The sequence below is a fragment of the Balaenoptera borealis genome (assembly GCF_965194805.1).
Source record: "Balaenoptera borealis genome assembly, chromosome: 6".
Classification (NCBI taxonomy): domain Eukaryota; kingdom Metazoa; phylum Chordata; class Mammalia; order Artiodactyla; family Balaenopteridae; genus Balaenoptera; species Balaenoptera borealis.
In genome coordinates this window covers 66,064,194-66,084,088 of record NC_138863.1, presented here as the reverse complement: position 1 = coordinate 66,084,088, position 19,895 = coordinate 66,064,194, and the positions used below count along the sequence as shown (strand labels likewise).

Genomic DNA, 19,895 nt, shown 5'->3' with positions numbered 1-19,895 from the left:
TACTGCTTTGAATAAAATCCCTGAAAAATTCCAGGAGTAGTAAGAAGTTCAGTAAGGTAGAAAGTGAAAAGGAATGAAAAGAGGCACTGTTAGAAAATAAGAGCCTGAGGCCAAATGTAAAGGGCCTTACATGCCAAGTTAAGGACTTCAGGTTTTATCCTACCAATGGTTCTCAAATTTTAGTGTGCATCAGAATCCCCTGAAGGACTCGGACCCTATCTCCAGAGTTTCTGATCAACTTGTGTGTTTTGTGATCAACCTGTGGCTAGAAAGGGAGAGGTTAGGACTGACTTAAAGTCGAGCTTGAGAGGCAAGATAGATCATGACATCACTAAATGTGATAGAGACTGGAGGAAGCTGTAGATTACATGTGGAAACCCCACTGAAGTTTGTTTTGAACTTATTCAACTGTTGTTTAAAGACAACAGATGGAGATGAGCAATGGGGAGCTGTAGGCAGATCTGGAACTTGAATGAAGTCAGGGGTAAAGATAAAGATGTAAGAGCAACAACACAGAAATGGTTGCTTACACCACAGACACGGACGAAACCACTTAGGGCTACAGAATAAGAAAAGTAGATAACCAAGCATCAAAATGTGGGCAAACGTCATTATTTAAGGTTTGTGCATAAAAAATAGTCACTAAAAGAAACAGGGGAAGAAACTCAGAATTCTCAGTGATGTAAAAGAACAACAAAAATAGAGTGTGGCCTCTGAAACCAAGGGAAGGAAGAATTTTGAGACAGACTATGGTCAACTGTATCAAATGGTTTCCTGACAGAGTAGCTTCAGCTTTTGATGAAAAGGACAACAGTATCTACCCCATTAATTTGTTTACTGGTTCCATGGAGCTGGGAACATGAATTAAGGATCTAAATGAGAATATGAACATCTTTCAGTAAGTAGAGTGCTATATAGTACAACACCGTCACCGTCATAAATTACTGTTAGTAGCATATCATAAGTGTGGAAACTGAAGCTTAGAAAGCTCCAGCAACGTGCCCTTAGTCACAGAGCCATGACTGAATCAGCATTGGAATAGAGTCTTCTGACTTTTTACTCATCAACCCCCAGTAAGTATTAGGTTTTAAGACCAAAGCCAAAACACTAATAAATGGCTGCTAACTGAGGTCTCAATTTTTCTCTTACCATCTGTAAAACAGGCCTCTGGCTCATCTGAATTTACAGGCTCAGCCTCTGCTTCCTCTCCTTCTCCTGGCACAGGGTTATCAACTGTGCTGCACTCAGAGGAACTCGATCCGTTCAGCCTCTAAAAAGAAATTCACCACCCCACCAGAGAGTTCATTTAGGGTTCATTCAAATCTTGCATTAAAACCATATTTGATAATCAGAGTCATGCAAAGTGTTATGAAAAAAGATTAACAGTATGATGGCCATAAAAACATATAAACATACATTGAGGTCAGGTCACCTTACAATGCATCTGTGCTTGATCTTTCTATCTACACATCCTGTGAAAAATACATTTCCTTATTTTTAGTATGCTAACAAGTTATGGACAGAATCAGTCTTAAGGTAATATTTTTATGTAAACTATAACATCTGCAAAGTATTGGCCACATTTTTATTTTGCTTTATGTTTAATATAAATTTGTATACACCAATAATTACTATTTTAGAACAACCAAGACCCTGATAGAAATAATATACAAGTGCCAAACTGCCAACACCTGATAATTGAAAGGTCAGATCTGACAACTGGCAGAAAAAGCTTGTTGGTACTTAAAAGTTTTAAAAAGAATAAAATCAGTGTAAAATGAAATCCAAACATATTTTTTCTATTAACGCTTGGATTTGAGAATATGTATCAGGATGATATAGATAGAAGGCCTTTCATCAAAACAAAAAAAGTCAAATACTGTATTGGAATCAAAATGTCAAAGACCATAGCAATTATCTTATCCAATACCACCTATTTCAGTGATAGAATTTCAGGATACAGTAGATCATAAATATTATTTATAATGTCAAGAGATAGTGGCTACTAAAGTGAGTACCACATGCAAACTCTGAAACAAAGATTCCATGAAATTGAACATGGCAGACCAACACATGAGAGGAATGAACTCATTGTCATTATGATCATAGAACTGATCATAACACAAATTTTTCCCACCCAGAACTTTGTGATCAAACATGATGTTTACACACATACACATACACAGAAAGTTTTAGATAAAATACATACAGCAATTGTAGCAAAACTGTGTCAATTTTCCTAATATTATTTTATAAGGGGTAGAGCAGCACATCAATGGAAGAGTTCAATTTTCATTCTCATTTGCTAAACGACATGTGAATATTGAAAACTACTAGTTATTATAGCATGTACTTCTCTTAATAAGATTACAGCTTTACTTGTTTTTTTTAAGAATAATTCAAACAAATGTAAGTGCTAAAAATGAGGAAATACTTATTTCATTTAAATTGATTCTTCAATCTATTGATTTGCATTAAGATCATAGGCCCAACCTAAAATATTAACTTTTAGAGAATGACTTTGGAAGCTAAAAGTATACTTTATGGGTACCACATTAAATTCTCAGTGCTATTATTATCACACAGTATTCAATATCGTAAAAAAGGCATTGATAAGAATTGAACATAAGGAATGATGTAAGCAAAGTGGTTTGTATAACTGAGGTAAAGAATTATGAACACTCTATTAAATTAATACTTCTAATCTACATTGGCATAGAAGTATTATTCCCACATAGTCAAAGAGTTTTAAAATATTATGTTATTAACAGTAGCAATATGAAATTTCACTTAAGAAGCAGGTTATTTAAACTGATTGAATTCATCTAAAATTACTTTAAAATAAAGCAAATACAAATTAACTGTAAGACAATATCCTGTAAGACTTAAGGTTTTAAAATATATGTTACTCCAGGAAACAATGGGGAAACTTACAATTATTAATATGTCCTATTGTGCCAATTACCACAAAAACCCATTTTAAGTACCATATCTAAAAGACTACAATTATTTGATGTCCTCAATTCTTGACCTTTCAGTTGCAAGTGAACTGTCGCTAGGGAATTGAAGGACAAGGCACTATGATTCTGTGGAGATGAGACCAAACATTTCCATGCTGAAAAAAAGTTATTGGCTTGAACTTTGAGGAAAAGCAGTGGGTGAAATAGCTGACAGAATACGAAGCTCCTCCCTGCTATTAGCCAAAATACTGACAACTAGGATATAGTTATAATGATTTTCTCTCACCTTGTAACAACTTTTAAATAAAATGTTTCAAATCTGCAGAACCCTGACGTTTGTTAAATTAATGAAAGCATCTTCAACCTCAACATTTGGTTTTCTCACTCTTTGAAAGAGCATTAACAAAGCAGAATTATGCCAAGTTAATTTATAAGTAAAAATTAAGATGATTTTATGACGTGTATTCTTGCCATTGAAGCCTTTCCCCCCCATCACTTTCATGGCAATTTTTTGTCAATTAAATTCGGAGTTTGGCTCGGATTTTACATCATAAATGACAGTTATTCAAAATTATTCCTCATTGCAACAGAGATTATCAAAATATTTAATATGAACTATAATTTGTATCACAAGCCAAATTCAATGTTTAGAATGTTTTTAGGAATTCAATGTTTTCCTGGGAATGCATTAAGTATTCACAAGTAGCTATTTCAGTACTGTATATAATGTTAAATATTTATGGGCATGTCCTAGCAATATAGACAGTTTAGTTTTAATCTATTCAGCTTTTAAACTTCATACCTACTAAAGCAGAAGTTTCTTTAACAGGGTCCAAAAAGGATATTTTTAAATAGAAAGGCTAACATCTATTACAAAGGTTTTCTCTTGAAGGTAAATTCTTTTAAATCTCATAGTAGGCATTGCTAGATCTAACTACTGAATCTTCTTTTATTCTTGTTTAGTATACAGTGAAGATCAAGTCAATCATTTGTATCATTTTATATAATTAATTATATGATTATTTTCATTTATGTATACTCAATCATTTACTATTTAGTTTTCTTGTGATTTTGGAAATGGAAGAATAATTATACTATACTAAGAGCAGTGAAATAAATACTTCAGTATGAAAAAGTTCCCTTCTGGATTTATAAATAGGTCATTTTAAAATTTCACGTCGATTTTATTTTTAGTAAAATGTGAAATAGTATAGAATAGGAAATATGCTATAGTTAGCATTCCTGCCTTTTTATTAAATAATATGGTATTGACTGTAGGTACTTCCTCATTTTTTTCTTTCTTTCCTTTAAATAAAACCTATACACTTGATTCAAAAATTTCAAATGTACAATAGCATGTGATGAAAAATACAAGTCCCCTCCACTCTCGCCCTGATTCTATTTCCTTTAGGTAATTACTATACTATATATATGTACTTTTTGACATATCTTTCTATATTCTTCAATGAGCATCCATAAAACACTGAAGTAGCTTTGAAACATCCTACTCTTGATTATAAACTTATGTAGCTATGTCACTATTGAAAATATGATCAAATTAAAGCTTAATTATTCTTTATGGATCTCCTTTTGATTGTCTTGAAGGTGTGTTTTCTACAACACTGCATATAAGTAGAAACTCTGTTAAATGTAGGTGTCATATGAAAAACTGCCCTAGGCTGGTCACTTACAAACTTGTTACTGTCATTTCCTGAAATAGGCGATCTCATTGTAAGCCTATTTGATGCTAGTATGGATGGGTTAATGCTAGTTGGTCATTTATTTCGAGAGGTATGAAGTAGGATTGTCTAATAACTTGACAATCTGGCACTCAAAATCAAAAACACTATCAACATATAGCAGCACTGTAGAAAACACAGAACTCAACAAAAGCCTTATTCAAAGAGGATGGTTGGTGTTGAAAACATCCCAAAGATGTCACGTTTAAAGTACGTGCTATAAGGCTGTTTGCTTCACACAACACAAGAAAGGTATTCTTTGAGTAGCAGAGTCTAGAATAGTTATTTCACCTGAACGTCCAAACAAAAAAACCCAAAGGATAGCAAGAAGATTGAAAGAAGCAAATCAAAAGGAAGGGATGGGCATATAAGGGCAGAAAAATTATGGGAGACATTAGTGATACACTAAGCTCCACTGTATGTTAATAAACAAGAAAGACTTTTATTAGATTCAAATCAACATCACCCAACTTTTAATTTTATAGCCTAATTTTCCAACTGATATCTATAATGAGGGTTCTGAATCTATAATGAGGAGTAAAATGGTAAAGTTTAGAATAAAGGATCAAAGAACATTTACAGAGGAATTCCACAGATAGCTACTATGCTTTGTGAGAGAAGTCCAATGTTTTTCCAAGTTTACCATTCTATTATGGGATAACTTGAATTTTAAAGCCAAAATATGCTTTCCTCTCCCTTGCAATTGTTAGGCTGTTTTTTTGCCTTCTGAAGAAATGCAAACACTACCCCTTTCAACCTTTTATAAACTAGAGATTACCTATGGTATTGCCATTTGTGGGTTTTTTTTTTTTTATTTTGAGAGTAATGATATTTAGTTTCTTTACATGATTTAGCTTCTGGGCCCCTCAAAGTCCCTCAAATCCTTTTCCAGTCTCTCTGGAATTCTGCTTTCTCTCAAAATTATTTTTAAAAGGCAAATACCATATGCTAACACATATATATGGAATCTAAAAAAAAAAAAAAAGTAGTTAAGAAGAACCTAGGGGCAGGACAGGAATAAAGACACAGACATAGAGAATGGACTTGAGGACACCAGGAGGGGGAAGGGTAAGCTGGAACAAAGGGAAAGAGTGGCATGGACCTATATATACTACCAAATGTAAAATAGATAGCTAGTGGGAAGCAGCCGCATAGCACAGGGAGATCAGCTCGGTGCTTTGTGACCACCTAGAGGGGTGGGATAGGGAGGGTGGGAGGGAGACACAAGAGGGAGGGGATATGGGGATATATGTATACATACAGCTGATTCACTTTGTTATACAGCAGCAACTAACACAACATTGTAAAGCAATTATACTCCAATAAAGATGTTAAAAAAAAAAAGGCAATGCCCAAAGTTAAAAAGTACTCCAGATACACTTCATAAATGGAAAATTAAATATTTTTTTCCTCTCTGTGATCTAGATTTTCATTTCACTTCCATTTAAGTTAGCAGAAAATAGTTTATTTACTAGTTACAGTAAATTCTTTTCTCACATTATGGGCAACTAAAACTCCAGCACTTTTTCATATAAAGGGCAAGAAAATGGAGTTTTTCCTTTCCTAGTGTTTTGTTTATTGCTACTAGAGAAGCTGTGTAGGCTTTTTGGGAACAGTTGTTCATTCAGCAGGAAATCTACTTAACAATTCCATCACAGGGTCAAATGGTTTATAGTATTAGTTGATGGAGAAATAATGAGGTCAAATCGCAGTCACCACCAGGGAAATTCAAAATAAAGCAAAAAGTTTACTGAAAGTTCCTAGTTTTTCCAGAATCTTCTACCTAGGGTACTTTCTATTCAATAACAGGACAATTTACAGGACTGAAAGATCAAGATCTTGCATATGAAAACAAACAAACAAATGCAACAAAGTTTGGCCATATAAGATCCAACCGGCTATAGATTTCTCAGCCAGATCCTACAGTATCATCAACTTCTTTCTAATGGAAAGGCAAATGGCATTCACCAGTAAGGTCCTGAAAGGTAAAGCAACCACTGGTATTCAAAGGCTTTGTGCACTAACACAGAACTGCTATTTGCAGAGAATAGTTATTTAAATAGCTGGAATACAGTGGGTCAAATCAGAAAGAATACCTTAAAAACTTCAGGAACGAAAACTTAAACAGTTCTACTTTTGAGGCCTGCTAGGAAACTCCAAGTAGGTAAATACGGATTGGAACACAAGCAAACATGACAGCAAAATGTGAGGTAAAAGCATATACTCTATGACTCAAGGTCACTAAATATTATTTATAATAAAAAAGGAAATGACAAAAAACAAACTACCTGTACATCTGAATGATTAATGCTATTCTCTAAAACTACCCATAATGAGGAAGCACAAGGAAAGAAATTCCAATTGGAACAATTCCAATTGGAACGATTCCAATAGTTTTTAAATACCTGGGCTTCTAATACTGCAAACACAATGTAAAATAAAATTTGGCACAGATAAAAAATATTTTTCCTAACCTTTATGTAGGTAGCTTCTGCCAAAAAAAAGTATTGTATTTCAAGTCAATTTTTTGCAACTGAATTCTTGTTTATCGGGAGAATAACCACTCCTTAATATGTACCTCATGTTTTCTAACAGTAGTTTGGTAAAAAAAAAAAAAAAAAAAAGTAATAATAATTTAGGAATTAAGCACACACACACATACACACACATATATATTTCTAGAAACAGTTTCCTCAAAAATTGTGTTTTAGCTGTACATATATAGATACTATTGTATATGTGTACATCTTTACTTAGGTGCTAGGGGAAGGAAATTTACTGCATTTTGGAATAAAATGGTTCTCTAAAATATTGCCTCTAAATCACCATCAATTTGAAATAGAAAAATATGTCTTTTACCTAGGAGCACCTTTAAAATTAACTGCAAGTAAACTAGAACAATTATATGTTTCTTTTTAAATTTGAAACTCCTATCATTACTATTCTTAGAGTGTATCAATTTTAGGATAGAGTTTTGCTTTCATCATTGCAAATGGAAAACAATAATACAAACATCCTAACAACGACAGAGAAATTGAAAATATGAACTGCATTAAATATAAAAAAGGCAAGATTCTTATTAATGTGGATTTTTTTCCTTCCAAGGAATTTTAGAGTTCATTCATTCAACAGGTTATACTAAAATTAAAACAAGATATTATATCTGAGTAGTATATTTCTTTTATACGTGTTAGCCAGATACAGCAATCCATATTAATCTTTCTAATTTTAGGGAAAGTGTTTCATGTCTTATTGACAGGTTTAGTGTTCACTTCATAATATGTTCCCTTTAAACCTCTTATCTTTCTTGAGGCTACATGTATATCTATCTCCTCATGAAATATATTCAGTCATCCCTCGGTATCCTGGGAGGTTGGCTGCAGGGCCCCAGCAGATACCAAAATCTGCAAATGCTCAAGTCGCTTATATAAAAAGGTGTAGTATTTGCATATAGCATATGCACATCCTTCCATTCTCCCTTATACTTTAAATCATCTCTAGATTACTGATAATACCTAATACGATGTGAATGCTATGTAAATAGTTGTAAATAGAATGTAAATGCATGTAAATAGTTGCTGGTGTGCAGCAAATTCATGTTGTGGTTTTTGGAACTTTCTGGAATTTTTTCCCCCGAATATTTTCAATCCCGATTAGTTGAAACTGCTCATGCAGGACACATGGATACAGAGGGCCAAATGTACATAATCAGAAACTTATTCTCATCAGTGTGTAAATCTGCTTCTGGAATCAAATTAATCATTTCAGGCATTTGCAACTCATTCCTTCATAGGCAGAGCCCAGTAAATTATTAATTGATACATTTTATATACTGCCAAATAAAAATCAAATATTACTGAATTAATTAAAGAAATAAAGTCCTAGTTATCATTGTGCTTAAAATAATTTCAAAACATACTCAAAGTCTGGCCTAGAAGCTGGGTACTTTGGCTCTGTCTCCAACTTTCTACATGTGTACTCAGAAACTGTATGAGTCTCAATTTCCTTACCTGTGAATACACGACTAACACTAGAAAGGTCCTTTCCTGTTACAAGAATTTTATGTTTATGCCTGAAATATTTCTCCCACAAAAATTATTTCTTGAGTTTTAATTTACTGAATTTGAATGTGACAATTTTAATTTTTTCCCCAGCTTTACTGAGATGTAATTGACATACAGCATTGTGTAAGTTTAAGGAAAACAATGTGATAATTAGATACATGTATATATTGTGAAAGTTTACCACAATAAGGTTAGTTAATACATCCTTCACCTCACATAATTACCATTTCCTTGTTGTTATTATGGTGAGAATATTAAAACTCTACTCTCATTGCAATAAACCTGACAATTTAGTATGACATACATCTATACATATACAGGTGACCCTTGAACATCATGGGGGTCAGGGCACGACCCTCCGTGAGGTCTAAAATCTGATTATAACTCGTAGTCAGCCCTCTGCACCCACCGTTCCTCAGTGCCCTCTGTTCCACATCCGTGGATTCAACCAACCACAGATCGTGTAGTACTGTATTCTTTACTACTGAAAAAATCCCAGTATTAGTGGAACCACGCAATTCAAACCCCTGTTGTTCAAGGGTCAACTGTATAGCTTAAATTAGGAGGGGAAGTTGATAGAGGTTTTTTAATTAAATGCTGCTTCAGTGGCTTCTGTTACATACTAACTTTTATAATCCAGCCAATAAAAATTTATAGATCATGCACTTGAAATCACCTAAGGACATGAGAGATGTATCAAGGAATTCATCAAGAGAGTAACAAAAAACGATGGAATTGCCCCAGTGACATGCTGTGATGTCAATTTATCTATGGAAAAATTGTATATGTTTTAACTTTCTTGCAATGGGTCAGGCAGAGAGATTTTGTAGCTGAACAGCATGCATGACACTGAAAAAAAATATCATATACATATGTATGATTTTTTTTTTTTTAGGTAACCTGTGTAAAAGTGGTCACATATGTCTGTGCCTGGTTAAAAGCACAGAGCTGCATCCTTGATGGATCCAGTTTGTTTTTACCCCTGTGAGAAGTAAGAAGGTCAGGTACTGAAGTCTGTAAATGCAGCATGATGGAACAGTTTAATCAACTGATTTGAAATGTTTAAAGTCACATACCTGTAAGTAGAAATTAGTTATATTTGACAATGCATGCTATATGCTCAACGCAAAGCAATATATTTGAAACACAGTAATAAGATTAAATATAATTCAACATAGATTTAGAAATAATGAACTAAACAGTTACATAGTTCTGTTATTTAGATGAATTTAAACACTATTGATATAATGTGCGAAGGCAATCTTTTGCATTCTGCTTGCTCTTCATAACAAACATTTTAAAATAAGTGATCCTCAATATTGGAATGAGGTGAGAGTTGAGAGTATGTGGTTTTTGAAGCATATTCTAAAATTAGCATTTCTTGATTTACTTTTAATTTTGACATTTCAAACAGCATTACAGGAAAGGAATGTTTTCAAATTTATCAAAATATAAAAATTAAGAAACATTGATTTAAACGTCAGACCAAAATTTCACTGTTTTTAGACACAAGAACAAATCCAATAAAGATGAAAATAATTTCAAATAGTTTGGAACCAATCTGCAAAAAAGAAATTATCTAAGTAAAATTCTGTAGGGGTGCTTTGTTTTGTTTTTGCAAGAATCTATGCATAAAAGATAGGATCAAATGTCAGCTTCCCCCAAAGGTATAATTGAAACTAATCCCTAAATCTTGCCAAATCAAATGCATTTCTGGAGAAGATTATTATATTTTCTAAAATGCAGTAAAGAGAAGAAATCTAAACTGCCTGCAACTGCCTCTTCGTGGAAAAAACTTTATAAAAAATCTAAGGAGAGACAGACCTAACAACAATGTAATTAAAACCACCATATATTAAAAATAAATAAAATATTTAACCTTGATGACTGCAAATACTTAAACAACTTTTTATAAAATCAATAAAAGGAATGAATTTAATAACAAGTAAGCACATTTAAGTTTCTCCAAAGATGATGGCTTTCAAAAATTGAATGCTGAATAGATGAATAGGTGGATGGATAAATGAATGAGTGAATCAGATGAACAACATGAATGTTTGTTCCTCTGCCTGGGATTTCCTTCTCCACCACATTCACACAATGAAATGATCTCCATCCTTTAAGGTCTAGCTTAGGTGCCACCTCTTTTCATGTGCCTTCGACCTGATATAACCGCTTACTTAATACATCCTCAATGGACTGGTTTATTATTCTCTTACGGACTGTACTTTGCTCTACTCTATTATCAAAGTAAACTATAAGCTAATAAATTAACATTAAGGAGGATTAGACACTGAACACGAATCAGCAAATGCACAATACCATTAGAACGGAAAATTTGATCCTGAATTGCAACATTACAGAGATATAACAGAAAATAATTATATTCCTATTCACTCTCTTGCCTTTCTATGATATGTATTATGGTGGTTAAAGCTTGGAGCTCAAATTTTAAAAGACCCCTAGAAACATCAGTGACTAACCAGCATCATTTCTTAATCTTTTAGCATGTTAGTCATCTGTAAATATAGATTAATATTGTCCACTTTCCTGGGTTGTTTTAAGGAGGAAAGTTATATAGCTTATATGAAAGTGGCTAATGTATACAGTTTCTCCTTGGTCTCTTTGGTGCTTTCCTGTGTCCACTTCTCAAGTGCTGAGTTGATCACTTGTCCTCGTCCTTTCTAAGGTCCCTGTACTGCAGGGGACGCTGTGGTGCACTGCCCCAGTCCCCCTTTCAGACACGCCACTCATTCTTCCACCTGCTAGGAGTGTTGGCAGCTGAGGGCTTGCAGCTGAGTCCCTCTCTGGGAATTGAAATACAGAAGGAAGCTGCCTTACTCAAGGTTACATCCCCTCCCCTGGCCTGGAAGAGTGGAGGGAGAGCCTGTATCCAGTGACGGACTGGCGTGGACCACACAAAGTCCTGACCCCTTGCTTCAACTTGGGACTACTCCAAAGGGTCATTCCAGTGCCAGAGGTGCCTACAGGGTCAGCTGAGGCCTCTGCTGCAACTGCAGAGCATTTCAGCTTCTCCCTCTGGGCAATCATCTCGCTTCCCTCACTTCTTACAGGTGTTAGGTGCTGAACCTGAGAACACTACTCAGAGTTGGTTTCCCAGGGAACCTGACCTCAAAATTAACATACAAAATTCCCACCTGTCTACAACTCTAACTGATCTTCTTAAAACCTCCAATTACCTACTGTTCACCATCACTTAGCTATCCTGCACATAGCTCACAATTAAGATGTCCCCAAATTAAACTCTGTCTCTATCTTACCCCCCAAGTTTTCTTCCCTCCCCCCACCCCATATATTTTTAATAGCATCAATATCCATCCAGTCGTCTAAGCCAAAACTTTTGATTATGAGTTAATTTGTATCTCCCAAAAAAGATATGTTGAAGTCCTAATGCCTGGTACCTCTGAATATGACCTTATGTGGAAATAGGGTCTTTGCAGATGTAGTCAAATTGAGAGGAATTCACTAGGGTGGGCCCTAATCTAACATAATTAGTGTCTTTATAAAATGAAAAGACAGAGACAGATAGGGAGAACTCCATGTGACAACAGAAGCGAAGATCAGAGTGATGCAGCTGCTACACATGGGAGGCCAAGGATGAAGTTCCACCACCAGAAGGTAGGAAGAAGCAAGGTAGGATCCTCCCTAGTGCCTGCAGAGAGCATGGCCCTGCCTACACCTCCATTACAGATTTACAGCCTCTGGAACTATCTAAGAATACAGTTCTGTTGTATAAAGCCCCAAGTTTGTGATACTCTGTTATGACAGCCACAGGAAATGAATATACCCTTTGAAACAGCTCACAACTCACATATCCAGACCCTGAGCCCTTATTTTTTAAATTGCAGTGTCTTACCATTATCCCACGTGCCACCATCACTCCCTTAGATTGAGCCCTCATCAAGTGTGCTTCGGATGGCTGCAATAGCCTTTCATCCTCTCCCCTTTATTACGCCCCCAACCAAACTTTCTTTAAAAGTAGAGGTTTGCTAACAACAAAGTATAACAAGACAGAGTTTCCTCTTTCTGTTAAATAAAAAGAAACCTATTTCAATCTCTCGCCCATGGTTAAGTCAAGCCATTTACTATCTGGCTCCAATTTACCTCTGCCACTTACTACTTCCCAGCAGGCCATCCTCATGTGTATTTAATGGGCTTTTGTGCATCTGGATGCTTCCACACGTGCTAGGCCCATTACACCTACCAGAAGGGTGTCTCTGTCTCTCTCTGTCTCTGTCTCCCTCCCTTCCTCCCCCTCTCTTCCCGCTCCCTCTCTTTCATTCTCTCTCTTTCCTGATGAATTCTCTTTTTACCATAAAATCCGCTTCAAGTGCCATCTCCACTGTGAAGTATTCCAGTTTATTTTCAAGATTATTAACCATATCTTTATCCTGCTTCAATATTTTTTCTAAAAATCTGTTTTAATTCTTTTTTATATGTTTAATTATAATTTCTGATTTCCATACGTGTTTCTCCTCAAAGGCAGGGACCTTGCTTTACTCTTTATCACTTAAGACAGTGCCAGAGAGCAAGAAGACCCTGAGCCTACAGCTACTGAGGAAATGAGTACGCCAACGACATCTTTCTAGTGTCCAGCAGGCATAAGGCAAAAAGCAGGTGCTTAGGAAATGTGATTTGAAACAATGAATAGCCACAGTTTACTGAACATGTACTCATGTATTCCTTCACAATTTTTTTCTCGCACAATGATCAAAGTGAATGGACTTTACTTCCTTTAAGAACAAAAATTTTGCGTAACTGTGTTTGCAGTGTTTTAAATGACACTCTGTTGAAGGTGAGAAGTTTGATTACGTTAAATTTGAAGGTTTCATTGATTTCCTTTCTTCAAGGACCTCAGCTAGCTCCATCACAACTTGGAGACAATGTTTCAAAACACTAAAGAACTACTGAGTAAAGCTGAGTAAAGTTTCTGTATTTGACTGGAGGAGGAATGAATAGGGGATCTTTCTGTGCTGAAAATTTTACACAGGATGTTTTCCTTTCTGCTGAGTACACAACAGGAGCAAATTCACTTAAGCCAGGCTTGATAATAGATACATTTGTCAAAAGAGCAGTAAAGAAGATTTGGGGTATTAGATTCACAGGGAGTAGCTTCTCTGAAAGCTGTCAGAGTTTTAACCACTCCAAAATCACAGGAGGCTGTTACGTTTTAAAATATGTGGAGAAGTAAACTGGATAAATTTAACGTTTTTCCCCCAAATGTACATATACTTTCAAATCAACATCACAATTCTGTAAAATGGCTCTTTATCTTTAAAGAAAGAAATAAGTTATCTGTAATAACTGAAAACAAAGGGTCTCTTTAACTCTCCAAGAAAGAGCTCTCCATTTTAAAAAATTTATTAGTTTAGTTTTTTAGAACTTTCAATTTTGAGATTTGGCATGATTTAAAAAAGAGAAAAAAACTACACTTCTTAAGAATTTAGTTAAGCCAGACACCAATCACATTGAATTACTGCAGCTGGGTGAAAAAAAAAATGTTGTGTTTTTTTTTTTCTCTAAGCAGCTGTTAGCACAGTGCCTGGAGCATAGAAGATCTCAATAAATATTTATTGAATGAATGGGTGCATTTCATGCTTCATTTGAGGCTCATAATAATGAAGCACTTCATTGTTAATGGTGAAAATCTGCAGTGTGTTAATGTTTGCCTAGGGCTTAGAGGGCTGCCTCAGGTGGAGGCTGATTCTGAGAGGGGCCATCAGTTTAGAGTGTATTCTGAGACGCAGTGACAGGAGTCTCACTCTCATGGGTCCCCTTGAGATGACAGTATGTCTTTCTCGATTCTGAGACAGACTCTATCTTCAGAGAAATGCTGATGTTCTATTGCCAATTATTGCCTCAAAACTCTTTAAGATAATTTACTCAACACCTTATTTGAACTCATCTCTTTGGTCATTTGCTGGTAAGCTGTTTGATTACAAAATATTTTGACTTCAATCTGGAGTGTATATCTGTCTATCAGAACACGGAAACCTGCCTATCTGAGAGCCGACACTAGAAGAGGACAGAAAGTCTCCATAAACTACAATGGGAAAAAAAGGATGCTAGGACATGAAAGAGAGGGTGGATTTGTTTTTTTGGATGGGGAAAGGGAAAGAGGGAAAGGTGTCAAAGGTCAAAGATATTCTTTCCCCCTGTTCAAAATGCAGATTCTTAAACAGGTAAAAGTGGAAAATACCCCAGCCTCTGAATAAAGAAAATGATTTCTCAGAAACCTGGATCAAAATAAACCAGGAATGGGACTTCCCTGGTGGTCCAGTGGTTAAGACTCCACGCTTCCACTGCAGGGGGTGCAGATTCAATCCCTGGTCAGGGAAGTTCCGCATGCCGTGCAGCGTGGCCAAAAAAAAGGAAAAAAATAAACCAGGGATGAATTTAGGTTCACTTCCTATGCAAACTCAATCCAGCACAGTGGCCCCTGGGAACCCTGCTGGTAAGGATTCTGAGGTTGCATCCAGACTTAGGCAGAGAGAGTTTGGAGGATATGGACCAGAACAGGCGTTTGTAACAAGCTCCTATGTTTGTCTTTACACACTAAAATTTAACCTGTAGCAAATAGCTACTTACAGTGTGTACATGACTACTAATCATACCCATGATAATTGTTAATTGGGCACTTATTTTCCAACAGGCACTTGTTTATCTAAATCATTCAATCTTTATTACAATTCTGTTGCATACAAGTAAACTAGAAAAAAACAGAGGTTTTTAAAAGTTGCTCAAGATCATGGAGTTATTAGCAAATATTAAATACAGGATCTAAGGCAAGTATTCTATCTCCAGAGGATGCATTTTTCATCAAACTCCAAGGTAGTGCTTAAGACTTAAATAACTTACAAATATTCAATTGGGCATTATTTTCCATTGGATAATCATGATTTGCCTCTTTGGGCAAGGTTCATCAAGAACATGGAATCATTATTTCAAAGATATCTGAGGCATGAAAAATAAGAAAGTTACATAGGAGTTAAAAAATTGGGAACTCAAGTAAGAGCTGAAGATTAGGGGAATTAGAGCAGGGAGGTTAGCCTGGAAGGGCGTTAGAAAACACTTTAGGTGAATAAGGAAATCTGCATTTTTTTAGTGGTCCAAATTGAAAAGTAAAACCAACAAGTCATAACTAGGAACATTTAAATCTCAAGCTACTGGAGAGAAAGGCTCTAGAACAGGGTGTCACAGTTGGCAACAGCTTAATATTATCTAACAAGTTTCCTGTAGAGCTTGAAATTTCATTACTTCTCAAGTCCAGTATATAGTCAAGTAGGTTTGAATGTACTCAAGATGACACATTTTGAGATATGCCATGGAAAAATGTCTTATGAAGAAGGACAAACTTTCAAGATCCATAATTTAAAATCTGAACTTTTAGAGGCTAATAATGATGATGAATTCAGTAACAAACACAATACCTGACACTTTTTTAGGGCTTACCAACTCAAATACTGTGCTAAATGATTTAAAGAGACTAGCTTATGTATTCCTTATTACAACCTATGAGGTAGCCTCAAGCTCCTGAATATTATACCATGTGAACCACAGATACGAAATAGAAAAAGTGTATTTTTTCTCATGTAGTTATGACTATTATGTCATAAAAAAACCCAATGGTAATTAAGAATATTAAAATGTTACCATCAAACGGTCTTTGGATAACACAGTTTAAGGGCACTAAATTTCACGCTTTTTAGGAAGGATTTATGGGCTAGGTGGCAGAGTAACTTTATGGATGGTTAAAATAGTCTATTTCCGTAACCAAATGGTTTATAGACTAAATCATTAATTATAAAAGACTGCTGGATACTATGACATCACAAACTTCCTCTGGATACCACAGGGTATGTAAATTCTTCAGAAGCATGGCTCAGTATCCCAGGGGAGACAAACTGGGTATCAACCCCAATAGGAATGTGGGTTTTATCCTTGAAATAGACAAATACAGGAGAAGGAAGGTAGACTTATGAATAACAAGACTGGGATTTTTGTCTTGGCTCTGCCTTGAACCAGCTTTATAACTATAGATAAAGTCGCTTCCTCTTAATGGCTTTCTCAGTTAGGAAATGAGGTGCTAAATGGGGCAGGTCTATTATAGTCCCTTTACAATGTTATAATTCAACAGACTAAGAATATGATTTTTGCCAGCGACTAAGGAGATCCATGTAGGGATAGCCACAGGCTTCGAGCAAAGAAAAAACGACCAGGTAAGAAATGATTCCTCCCGAATATTAAGATGAAAGCAATATTTGGTAAACTCAACCAAGCTACCAAAGTGCTTTAACACCCAGAATCTCAAGCTTATTCAGAAAGTCTGCCAGGCAGTTAGGGTTTTACAACTCTAATCTTTGTAGGCAGAAAAATGGGTAATTGAATTAGTTTTCCTTTTCACATGAGACTAGACGCAGATTACTGTTCCTGAGCGGGGTATGTGAAATCTAATTTTCTACCTTCAAGCCAAAACAACCACATCTTTTGAATTTTGGATTACTTCTTCCATGTAAAGATTTTTAAAATAAAATATTTTATTCCTTACTTCGTGATCTTGGAAATAATTTTTTTGGCTACTTAAAATATATATATTCATAATTTATTTAATCATCTATTCATTCAATAAGTAAGTACTGAGCATTTACTCTGCACCTAGTACTGGTCGTATGGTGTGCATGCACACAAACACACACACATACACACACACAGAGCTGTGTATCTTTGTTCCAAAATCCACTATAAATTCATGGAGGATAGGTCTTAATATAAGGTTAAGAAGATAGAAGATGTTTGGGAAATACCTGTCAAACACTTTCAAATATGACCTAAAGAAAGGAAAAATATTTTAAAGTGATATCTTAAAACTTTAAAGAGATGCCATAAAAAATGCTTTGTGATAAAACTCACTTATGATTATTATATTCCATATTAATAAAAATACAGCTCAACAATGCTTTGAATATATGCAACCAGGTGTGGGGAAGGAGGATACAAAAAAAGTTTTAATAAAAGTTTCCCGTTTTCAATGAGTTTACAGTACCATTTGATGCATACAATAATTTCTCAAAAAAATTAAGATACAAGGCTAAATAATAAGTCTAGGAGAAGGCATAAAATTGTGTGGGGTTCAAAATGAGATCATATCTGTTTGAAGAGAAACTAGGAATGATGCAACAGCTACGACTTTTGAGTTCTGAGTACTGTTCGAAGCATACCACATGTGTTAATTCATTTAACCCTCACCTAACCCTATGCTGTAAGGCCTAATACTTTTACACACGAGGAAGCTGAGGGCTGTGTCTTGAAGTACCTGTTTAGGATTTTGACCGAAGAAGGAAACCCCAAGCAAAATCATGCAGGTTGTGAGTGTATGTGGCCCAGAAGAAAAATGGCTTGGTTCAGGCGCGGGAGCCCTAGCAAGCCCAGGAGAGACAGCTGGTCAGCTGGCTGGGGCCATGGTGTGAGGCTTTATGTATGGTCCACAGTTCACATCTACGTTGCGGATCAAGGATACTTCAAAGGAGAAGTATGATTAGGACTGAACCTAAGTAAAATTAATCAAACAAGTGGATTAGAGTAGATGGAAAATGGAGGCAGAGACACCAGTGGGGAATGGGAATACACGTGGAATGGTTTCGGCAAGAAGTAGACAGGGCAAAGGCAAAGGTGATGAACAGGAGCTGTGGATTCAACAGACACTGTGAAAGGAGATGGTATATGACTTTAGGATTGATAACAAACAGGGGATAAAGGAAGGGAAGACTTAAAGATACCTGGTGCTTTCAAATTTCGCTAAATGGATTATATCAGTTATGAAGAACCAGTAAGTAAAACCTTACCATTTGAACCTTCAGGAAGCTACAGTATAAATTCACATACACACAAACTACTCAGTAGTATGCAATATTAGAATAAACTTAGGACAGCAAAAATCTGAAATTTTAACTCATTTCGTACTAGTTAATAACATGAAACAAAATGCGTATAAAACAATCTTACCCCTTTGCTGTATTCACTATCTGAATCACTGCTAAGTTCCTCAGTATTCATAAATTCCAAATCAGATTCCCCAGGTGCAATTGGCACTGTCACTGTGAGGCTGGGATTATGAATAAATGATTGACAATCACTTTCTTCCACCAAGTATTTGTCCATGCTGTTTCCAAAACCACTGGTTTTATCTTTTTCTTTGTGAAAATTGTGATCCTTGCTCATTTCAGCAAGTGTGTGGTTAGAGATGTAGTTTTCCTTCTTAAAATTTAGATCTTCTTTTCGGCTTATCTCTCTGGAAATCTCTGGCTTTGTGGAAAATGCTTTTAGAATAAATTCACGTAAGGTTTGTTTCACATAATTTATTCCCTTCTTAATTCTAGCCACTGCAGTCTGGAGGTTGTTTGCATCAGTGTCTTCTTCAATTGCTGTAAGATTGTCTGAACTAAATGAGCTCAATAATAAAGCAAGAAATAGGTTGAGGACCTATGTCAGGGTGGGGATAGGGTGTGGAGAAAAAGGGAGACAGGAAATAAAAACGAAAATAAGTGCAGTTTTCTGAAATACAGGCCAAAATCCAAACCAGCAATGAAGAGCCCTGAACTTCTTCACCCATAGATAAGAACATATGATAGGTGTAGAGGAGAAGCTAGAGTCCTCATCAGTCTCTCCATGTCTGAGCTTCTGTGAACTCTGGGGAGCAGAGGTCAGCCATACCCTTAAAGGGCTAGTATGAGGAGCAAAGAGAATGTTCCCTCACCATTACCATGATGTCATTCCTAAGTTCCTTTCTACAGCAGGAATCCCTTGTCCAAATTCCCTTTTATGGGTCTAAATAGCTCTTCTAACATTACCTTTGATATTTGTTACCTGTGAGAAACAAGTAGAACAAGAAAATTGTGACTAGTGTCTATTGTGCTGAAGGTAACTTAAGCCAAGATCTGTGTTCACTTTTCCCAGGAGATAAATGTCACTTATTACAACAAATGGAACATACAACACTTGCAGAGCTCCTGTAATAAAATATTCTGTCCGAGAATTTTGCCAACTTGCAACTTAATGAGGCTTTTTTTTTTTTGGTTGCGCTGTGTGGCATGCGGGACCTTAGTTCCCTGGCC

General features: G+C 35.7%; 1 protein-coding gene across 1 annotated transcript in view; it reads right to left on the bottom strand.

The window, feature by feature from the left end:
- The window catches only part of SCN9A (sodium voltage-gated channel alpha subunit 9), a 158,179-nt gene that overhangs the window by 41,378 nt on the left and 96,906 nt on the right, over positions 1-19,895 (bottom strand). Inside the window, exons 17-18 of the mRNA XM_082395215.1 lie at positions 18,787-19,263; positions 1,150-1,270 (exon numbers count right to left, since the gene is read on the bottom strand). Of these exons, the coding sequence (XP_082251341.1) occupies positions 1,150-1,270; positions 18,787-19,263 (598 nt within the window). The remainder of the gene's footprint in view (positions 1-1,149; positions 1,271-18,786; positions 19,264-19,895) is intronic.